This window comes from Triticum urartu, chromosome 6 (assembly GCF_003073215.2).
Source record: "Triticum urartu cultivar G1812 chromosome 6, Tu2.1, whole genome shotgun sequence".
NCBI lineage: Eukaryota > Viridiplantae > Streptophyta > Magnoliopsida > Poales > Poaceae > Triticum > Triticum urartu.
In genome coordinates, this window is record NC_053027.1 from 13,713,673 (window position 1) to 13,723,948 (window position 10,276).

General features: G+C 38.6%; 1 protein-coding gene across 1 annotated transcript; it reads left to right on the plus strand.

Annotated features, from left to right (window-relative positions):
* The first annotated feature begins 6,173 nt into the window (after positions 1 to 6,173).
* On the plus strand, positions 6,174 to 10,232 carry LOC125515947 (mannosyltransferase APTG1). Its single transcript, XM_048681426.1, has 9 exons — positions 6,174 to 6,477; positions 6,680 to 6,797; positions 7,247 to 7,351; positions 7,447 to 7,769; positions 8,078 to 8,359; positions 8,450 to 8,630; positions 8,823 to 8,974; positions 9,084 to 9,246; positions 9,906 to 10,232. The coding sequence occupies exons 1-9, from the start codon at positions 6,242 to 6,244 to the stop codon at positions 9,990 to 9,992; spliced, it is 1,647 nt and encodes a 548-aa protein (XP_048537383.1). The 5' UTR covers positions 6,174 to 6,241; the 3' UTR covers positions 9,993 to 10,232.
* Positions 10,233 to 10,276: the final 44 nt, after the last annotated feature.

Below are 10,276 nucleotides of genomic sequence, written 5' to 3' on the forward strand. Positions count from 1 at the left end.
GTTTTAAACGGGAGGGTGTGTATCTTAACTTTCTTCACCATCAATGGATCGCTTCTTCATCTTCTCCATCCATGTGCAAGTACATAGTTTCAATGAATATCTTGCCCTCCGTAACTACCTGACCCTCCTAATGGTTAATGCATGAGTAAACGAGGAGATGAATCAAACGCTACGACCATGTGCATGTCATGTTTTACCCCATGTTGCCCTAGTATTAGCATATATATCATTAGTCTTTGTACTTTGTTGCCGTACTCATTACGTGGGCCGATAATATGTGTTGCATGCACTCGAGTCAGTGGCTAAACCAGTGAGCAATGCTATGTTTGCTCGAATAGTCCATTTGGTTAACTGGAATGCTTTCATGACTTGGCACGTGTGGGTAGCCATTATTGTTGTCCTTAAGTGCAGGTGGTCGTCGATTCATTGATGTGTTTATAATCAAGACAATGGTACTTTCATTAACCGATAACAAACCTACTTTGATTATGCTAACGAAACTGAGCTTAGCATCATTAATGCTAGTCGCCCATCGATTTGTTTCCCCTTGTTAGTAATGGCAAATGACGTTTGACGAACCAAAGATGAATTAATAGCTAACAGACATGGTTGCTCAGAAAGGCGACAAAACAATTGAGCTCAGTTACTACACCACGTCAATGCTCGTACCTAACGCGTTTTTTATCCTAGCCTACGGTTGCCCGAGGTCGTTCATTATCACCCTCATAATTCATGTCGTACACTTAAGATATATCGGCCAAAATCACTTCCCACGCATCACAAACTTATCCACAAGTGCACAGATGCTCGGAGCACTTATAGCCTAAAGCCAAACTTTGCGTCTCCTCGTCTTCTCTCAAATTTTCTATGTTTGGTTTGAGCCAACCTTACAAACAATTTGGCTAGCCGGTATTTTATCCAAATTTTTGGTTGCGCATTTTTGGTCGATGTTTGTAGGAAAGAAAACAAGGTTGCTAGGGAGCATGGGTAGCCATCCAAGGAGGAGCAATTTATTAATCTTTTATTTTAGTGGACATGAGTATCAGGTTGCAAGATAATGTTGACATGTATACAAAATTAAAAGCTATGTTTAAACTGTACATAAACTAAGCATGCATGCATCCTTCGCCTAGAGTCACGGTTGCTTTTGGTGTGGTCTTGAGCCTCACGAATCATCTCCTCCCTTCATGGATGGTGCAGACAATGTGTTTTGGTTTATGGTAAGGTTTTCCTACCAAAACATTGGCTAGCTGGAATTTCGGCCAGGCGTTTGTTTACCCTAGGTTGACCAACATTGGCATGAAAAAATTAGAAAGGGGGCATTACCATGCCAAAAGGTAGGCAACCATCATCCAACACATGTAAGTATTTCGGCCATGAATAACAACTTGTTAAGGTGCACTTTAAACACAATCCGAACACACCTTAAATTGCGCAGCTACTTCTTCATGTACTAGATGGTCATTGACGGTGTAACATACCAGGGGTGGCTCATCTCCGGGGAGCCCGGTAGTAGGCTTGCCCAAGGGCCCATAAGGCCCACCACGTGACTGGCGACATGAAGGAGCTCGAAGGGGAGGAAAGGCGCATAAGTCGGCGGTGGCCTAGATCGCATCCCCTCTTTGTAAAACCCTAGGCCCTCAACGTGCATGTAAGGTGGAGGCTACGGGGCTCTCATGCCCACCTATTCTCATGGGCTAGACTCTCAATAGCACTTCATACACTCCATCGTAGTCCCTCTCACAAGGTATACCCACCATGAATAACAATAGAAAAGCAGTGGAAGGAATGATATAGTCGATTAGAGGGGGGGGGGGCGAATAGGCGACTAACAATTGTTAGCTTCTTTTAACAAATTAGGCTTAACCGCAAAACAGGTTGTCTAAATACAACTAGGTAGACAACCTATATGACAAGCACAACAAAAACAACAACACAACCAAGCACAAGATAGAACATGATATAAGCTTGCACAGAGTAAAGGTTAGAAGTAACCAAAAGTGGAATCGGTGGAGATAAGGATGTGTTCCCGAAGTTCCTTCTCTTTAAGGGGAGGCACAATGCTCTCCAAGAAGCCACTAGGCTAATGTATTCTCCTCACGCCATCGCACAATAAAAGATGTCGTGATTCCACAAGTGGTGCACTTGAAGATGGCAACAGAACCTTTACAAACAAGGTTGGGACTCTCTCCACAACTTAATTAAAGGCTCCCAACACCACCATACAACTTAATGGCAATAAAACATGGTTCTGAGGTGGCCACTTCTGTCTAGGGTGCCCAAACACCCAAGAGTAACAAGATCCGCAAGAGATTAGCGGGGGAATCAAAATTCTCTTGATGGAAGTGTAGATCGAGGCCTTCTTGTCCAAATCCTAGAGCATCAACAAGTTTTGATGGCTAGGGAGGGAGATCAAGCGAATTTAAACTTTAGGGCAACAGTCGAGCAATGGAGAAGAGGTAGGTCTTCCCAGGGAAGAGGACCCCTTTTATATAGCATGGATCCAAATCAGCCCCTACGGAATAGCACATAAACTAGGTTTTAAGCTTCTATCACTCTCGCAACTCATCATCTACTTATGAAATCCCGCAATGCCTTCCTCTAGGCCCAAGCATGGTAATGTGTCATGTAGTCCACAGCCACACGGCCCCACTAGACGAAGAACAACATAAGACATCATCATAACATTGAGTGAAAACCAACTTCATATGATTACTTATAACAAGACTTCTCCCGTGTCCTCAAGAACAAACGAAACTACTCACAAGTCATATTCATGTTCATGATCATAGGAGATAAATATATCATTAACAATCTGAACATATGATCTTCCATCAAATAAACCAACTAGCATCAACTACAAAATGTAATCAACACTACTAGCAACCCACGCGTACCAATATGATATTTTGGGACAAAGATTGAATACAATAGATGAATTAGGGTTTGGAGATGATATGGTGCTGGTAAAGATGTTGATGGAGATGAGTCCTCCCATGATGTGAGGAACATTGGTGATGACAGTGGCTTCGATTTCCCCCTTCCGATGGGAACTATCCCTGGTGAAATCGCTCTGCCGAAGAGCAAAAGTGCTCCTGCCCAGCTTCTGCCTCGAGACAGCAGCACTTCATTCCGAAAGTCTTCTTTTGTTTTTTTTTCTATGGCAAATGGCTTCATATAGGAGAAGGTGGGCCTTGGAGGCCTGCTAGTAGTCGATCTTTTCTACATTTTTCCATTTTCTTTGTTTTATTTTGTTCTTTCCTTTTTTCATTCTTTTTTGCATTTTGTTTCTTCGTTTTTATTTTGTTTCGTTTATGGTTTTCCTTGTTTATTTTATTCCAGCATACATTTTCCTGATATGTGATAAATATTTTCTCTATACACATTTAACATTTTTATTTTTTAGGTAGATTGATTTTTTACTATATTTATATTGAATATTTGGATTTTGTTTCTTCATTTTTTAATATTTTTTTTGCATTTCTTTCGTTGTTTTTATAATCTTTTTTTATTTTGTTGTATTTTCGGGTTTTCTTTGTTCTTTTGGTTATTATTCTTTTTTTTTGTATATGTCAACAACATTTTTCTAATACTTGTCTAACATTTTCCCAATACAAATTATATGTTTTTGTAATCCATGGTCAACATTTTTTCTATACATAGTTTTACCATTTTTCAAATACAAGATTAACATTTTTTAATATATGGTCATAATTTTTTCTATACATTTTCAACATTTTTTAATGCTTGATTATCAGTTTCTAATGATATTAATTTTTTTAATACATAGTCAACATTTTCTCATAGAAATTAAAATTTTCCAAATGCTTGATTAAAATTTTCAAACACTTGTTCAATTTTTTTAAATTCTTGATTAACATTTTTATATGCATGATCAAATTTTTTCATCATTTTTAATACACGGTCAACATTTTTCTATACACATTTAGCATTTTTCAAATGCTTGATTAACAATTTTTCAAATACTTGTTCAACATTTTTTCAATGCTTGAATAATTTTTTTATATAAAATAACCAACATATTTCTTTATTATTCTAATACATGTTCAATTTTTTCTATACACATTTAACATAACACAAATGCTTGATTAACATTTTTCAAATACTTGTTTAACTTTTTTTTCAAAATGCTTGATTAATAGTTTTTATATACATGATGAAAACAATTTGTCATTTTTAATATATGATTGAATTTTTCTCTATACACATTTAACATTTTTTTCAAATGTTTGATTAACATTTTTCAAATACTTGTTCAACATTATTTCAAATGCTTGATAACATTTTTTACATACGAGATCAAATTGTTTCATGCAAATTTTAGTTTTTTGCATATATTTTTTGCATACGTGATAAACATTTTCTCTAGATACATTTAACATTTTTCAAATGCCCTGATTTTGTAATTTATTTATTTTGAATATTTGGAAGCGCAAACAAAAGAAAAAATAAAGCAAAAAAGAGACGTATTAGCGCACCTGGGCCAGCCCAACTCACGCGAACCTTCAACGAGACTTCCGCTTGAAGGGTAACTGGTCCACAGGAGGCGGCGCACCAGGGAGTGTGAGGTGCTAGGGTTGCGAGACTGCGAGGGGTGAGTGGTTCCATATCGTCCGTCTAGTTTTGCGGTCTCACCTCATTCCGCATCTGGTCCAAATATTCAGATGACCGTTCCATATGTCACGCGAGAACGAGGCCTGGGAACAGGTCGGACCCATGCCATTTCAGTGTTTGACTGCAAATGTCTTAGTGCATTTAAAACAAATAAAGTAGGGAGAAAAATAGCGCATGCGACATTCGAACATCAGTTTTCGTACTTCCTTCCAAGCGCTGGTAGGCACTAAGACAGAATGGAGTTCACGTTAGTTTAGAAGGGCAGAAACTATTTGAAGGAAATACGTCGGGTTTCGACTTACTTTCCTTTTTTTTAAAAAGTTTTTTTCTCTTGTTTTCCACTAGTTTTTCTTTGTTTCTTTCTCTGTTTTTACTGGTTTTTTCCTTTTTCTTTGATCTTATTTGGTTTTATTTGTTTTTCCTTCATTTTTCTTGAGTTTTCTTTCTTTCTTTCTTGTTTTCATTTTTTTCCTTTTGATTTTCTCCATTATTTCACCCTTTTCCAATACACATTATTGTTATATATCTAATACATTGTTCTAATACATGTTTCATATTTTTTAAATACAAGTTTATTTTTTAATACATGGTCAACATTTCTTGTATACACATTTCTAAACATTTTTAAATACCATATTAACATTTTCTGAATACATGGTCAACATTTTTTTATACATATTTAACATTTTGTTTTTCAAATGCTTAATTAAGATTTTTCAAATACAAGTTTAAATTTTTTAATACATGTTCAGTATTTTTTCCGTACACATTTAACATTTTTGAAAAACAAGTTTAACATTTTTTGAATAGAAGGTCAACATTTTTCTATGCACATTTTGCATTTTTAAATTACAAGTTTAATTTTTTTGAATACATGGTCAATATTTTTTCTATACACATTTAACATTTTCGAATACAAATTCAATACTTTTTAAATACACGGTCAAAAGTTTTTTATACACATTTAGCATTTTCAAATACTAATTCAACATCTTTTGAATACATAGTCAACATTTTTTGTGTACATATTTAACATTTCCGGGTGCTTGATTAACATTTTTAAATACTTTTTCAACATTAGTTTTTTAAATTCTTGATTAACATTTTTATATACACGATAAAAAATTCATCATTGTTAGTACTTGATCAAAAATTTTCTGTATAGGTTCAAAATTTTTCGAATGCTTGATTAACATTTTTCAAATACTCAATATTTTTCCTAATGCCTGATTAACATTTTTAAGAATACTTGTTCAACATTTTCCGAATGCGGATTAATATTTTTCAAATACTTGTTCAACATTTCCAAATTTTTGTTCAACATTTTTTCAAATGTTTTTAGTAGATTGTGTTTTGTAATATATATCTAGAATATTTTAAAGTATAAAAAAGTACAAAACATAGCAAAAAACAGAAAAGGACTCTGTGGGATCCGCGCTGGTGGGTTGCCCATCTCGCTAGCCCTTTCAGCGAGTCAGAACGGGCCAATCGAACAGCCCATGCGGCACCATCTTTCGTTTCCGTACCGGCCCATGCATCAGCCTCACCAATCCCCCCGTCCTCTGCTCTCAGCCGCGCCGGAGAAGAGACCGAGATTGCCGCCGCGATGAGTCACCGCAGGCGACCTCACGCCCTCGGCCCGCCGCCTCCCCCGGAAGAGGGAGGAGGAGATGCCTCTCCGCAGTCGCCGGGGAAGGCGCCGCAGATCCGGCCGTGGCCGGAGCGGCGGGTGCTGGCGCTCGCGCTGGCGTTCCGCGCGGTGAACGCGCTGCTGGTGCGCACCTACTTCAACCCCGACGAGCACTGGCAGTGCCTCGAGGTCGCCCACCGCGTCGCCTTCGGGTAAGCTCGCCGCCGGCTCATGCCCCCCATCCCGCGGGTGCTAGCCACGCTAGCCGGATCGGGATCGGACGACCCTGTCCCCATTCAACAGCGCGAGGCAGTCCCGTTCCGCTATGGGATGCTCTGTCCTCTCGCTCATCCTGAAGTTTCGATGCTGGATTGCTGCTGCTGCGTTGGATGATTTTGGCTGCTGCTTTTGCAGGTACGGCCACCTCACCTGGGAGTGGAAGCGGGGCCTTCGAGGTTACCTCCACCCGCTCATCTTCGCCGCCCTTTACAAGTTTCTGGCGTTTCTCCACCTCGATACCCCGTGGTTCATGGTAATTACCCCGGCATTTTTGAAATGAAACCGATAGAGTGTCTGTGCTAGATATATTTTTGAGCAAATATCACTTGGAGGGGAGAAATGTGATTTTTAGTCACAAGTCATGGGGAGCTTGAACTGTCAGTGAACATAGGTTCTGCTATTCTAGCGGTAGAATGAGAGCCATGTCCAGGAATACGAGACCTCAGTTTGAATAGGCTATGCTCGGTAAGAGGGTAATTACATTCCTTATTCATTTTGTTTTCTGTTGCCAATGTCGCCCAGAACATCCAGAATGTGTATTCTGTTTCTGTTGATTATAGCCAATTGGGTAGCGGATTTAATATGGCTAGTAAACCTCTGCCCAGATACCCCTTCCCCACCCTCTCCATCGTAACTTAGCAGGTTTACCATTTTCCACATATAGGGAGCATGTTCTTATCCATTTAATCGCTTCTTTTGTAGGTGATGGCTCCACGGCTTCTACAGTCAGTATTTGCAGCGTTTGGAGATCTATACTTGTATAAACTCTCCAAACTTATTTTCAACGAGGATGTTGCCCAGTGGACAGTATCCTTAAACTCATCTGTGTCGATATAATTTTACTTTCACGAGTAACTATTGCAGTTACCTGCTGGATGGCGACCTTAACAAATCATTTACAGTTATTTTCACAGTTGGTGAACTGGTTCATGTTTTTCTGCATTACACGGACTCTATCAAACAGCTTGGAGACAGTTTTGACTGTGGCTGGACTCTATTATTGGTGTATTGCAATCGAGTCTTCCAAGGGAATTTCAGTTATTTCAAAGCACAAGGCCGCCAGCTACCAAAGTGCTCATTCAAGAAAAGTGGCACTACTCATAGCAGCCTTGGCCTGCGCCATTCGGCCAACAAGTGCCATAACATGGTTGTATGTTGGTCTTTTGGACTTCATTTATATAAAATCGAAATGCCGATTTTTGTTTCTTGAGGTCATTCCTATAGGGTAAGAAGTCATCATTAAACTCATGTCATACTTGGTAGACTCTTTTATTATGCCTTTCCTGTATCGTTTCTTGGTCTGTTTCACTGGATTTGGGTGGGTGGGGAGGTGCAATTTTCGTAGGGTAGCAGCAAGACAGATTGCTTATAGTCAGAGTTGTAAGATGAAGTTGTAAAAATTTAGAATGTTATATTGTCATTAATTATCTTTATTGGCAACAGTCGCATCTTTCTTCTTTTGGTTCCTTTTTTTTCCTGTCACAACTGACAAAACTTCCATGCGAAATTTCTTGTTGTTTCATATTTATGCAGGGCCATTGTCCTTGCAGCAACAACATTCCTTGATTGGTGGATGTATGGTTCCCGGGTCATAGTGCCACTTAATTTTTTGAAATTCAACCTATTTTCTTCAGGAGGAGATTACTATGGAACACACATCTTCCACTGGTATTTCACCCAAGGTTTTCCATCTATGATTTGGACGTTCTTACCACTTTCAGTTTTTGGAGTCATAAAGTCTCGAGAATGGAGGCTTTCAGGTCTAATTGCCTGGGTATTAGGGGTTTATAGCATACTTGGACACAAAGAGTTCAGGTATTCGCCTCTTCTCATTAGTGTATACCGTTCTTGGAATCAACTAATATCTTCTTTATTCGCACTCATATAATAGATTGAATACCACAGGTTTGTTCTTCCGGTGCTACCTTTAGCGTTGATGTTCTCGGGTTACTTCTTAGCTGCAATGTCGCAATTCAAGGGTAAAAATCTGCATGGGAAAAGACACTTTTCAAGGTTGCAACTTTCTGTTATTCTTCTCATCATAACCAATGTTCCAATGGCCTTATATATGTCCCTGTTCCATCAAGTAAGCCCTTCTCTTTGTGTGTATGTGTCAACATTGCCTTGTTTTTGATGTTTATCGTATTACTTTGTACGGAAAACTTGTTCTATGGAATACTTTGTTTTGCTGTTACCTCTGATTAGTTTTCCTTTCCAAGATCTTTTTTCACCTGTTGATATGTTCTTATATAGCTATCTGCAATTTTTGTTGTGGCAGAGAGGAACTGAAGATGTCATGTTTTATCTATCAAAAGAAGCCCATAATGGAAGAGTTAAGGGTGTCCTCTTTCTCATGCCTTGCCATTCGACGCCTTATTACTCTACCTTACATAGCAGCCTACCTATGCGCTTTTTGGACTGTACTCCCAGGTGGTTGTCTTTTTACTCTTTCTAGTCAAGTAGATTAGATATTTGATGTTACTACGTTGTGCCAAAGGACATAGTCAATGACCCCTGACTTAATTTTTCATGTTCTCAGTGATAATAAAGGGACCCTGGATGAATCAGACCGTTTCCTCATGAACCCACTTGATTTTGTGGGTGAGGTTTTTGGAAATCTATCTTCCTTCAGTCACATTGTGTTATTTGAATCTGAAGAAAGACATGTTATTCAGTTGCTTCTGCACGATTCCTTTCAAGAGGTAGTATGCCATTTCACCTTAGTAACAATGTCCTTTTCTTTTTGAGAAGCAAATGCTCATTTTTGTTTACGCATTAGCAGTCAAATTACACTCATAGCAAGCACACCTTGAAAGCAAGGCAGGCAAAGAACCGTACCATATACTTGCTTCAACAAATATGATATTGACTACCCTTTTCTTCTACAAGGGCTACAATCTAGCTGGCACAGTTAAAAAAGGAAAACTATTGTCAAAGAGAGGTCATACTTGAATGTTTGTCCTTTTCTTGTGAGGTTCAGGTGGATTTGAATAGCACACACCTATAGTCCTATTCCTAAGAACATCATTTTCTGCTTCCTAGAAAGTATTTCTTATGAAATGGTGAGAATAAGCATAAAAGTATGTAACCTGAGTTTCCAATTGCTTCTACGTTGTGAGCATTGTCTTCGCCAAAGAGAACAGTCTTAGTTTCCAAAATTCTTAACAGTAAATACCATTAGGATATCATTTGTTGTAATTCTCATAGTTAATTGTTTATCACAACTACTGTTACATCTCTTTCAGTGAAATGGATGAGCCGTACTACATTGCACGATCAGTTTCAGTTTTATACTAAATGCCATTTTTTTCCTTTCTTATCTCCTTGATAAGGACTCATTAACATGTGTCATGGTTGACAGGTTCGGAGGTTTTTCCATTCCCACTTCAAGATTGACAGAGACCTTCAGTCGTCTGTTGTTGTATATTCACGGAGGGATGTGCTATGATTGCTTTTGCCGACAAAAGCTTGTTACCCCATCTAACAACCTCTGATTGTGTTTCACAGTGTTTTAGTTTGTTATTTCTGAAATTATCTGTAACACTATTGGATACTAGAACTTGGAAATTTGTTATGGTCTTTTACCCCTCCGACATGTTGTGCCGAACCTTTTTGTATGGGTCAGATTTTGTATAACAACATGGAACATGCATAAGAAAGTCTCCATATCCATGATGCACTTCTAAGATGAAAAGCTAGAAATGGCAGTATTTCCTTGAAGCAATGACTGAT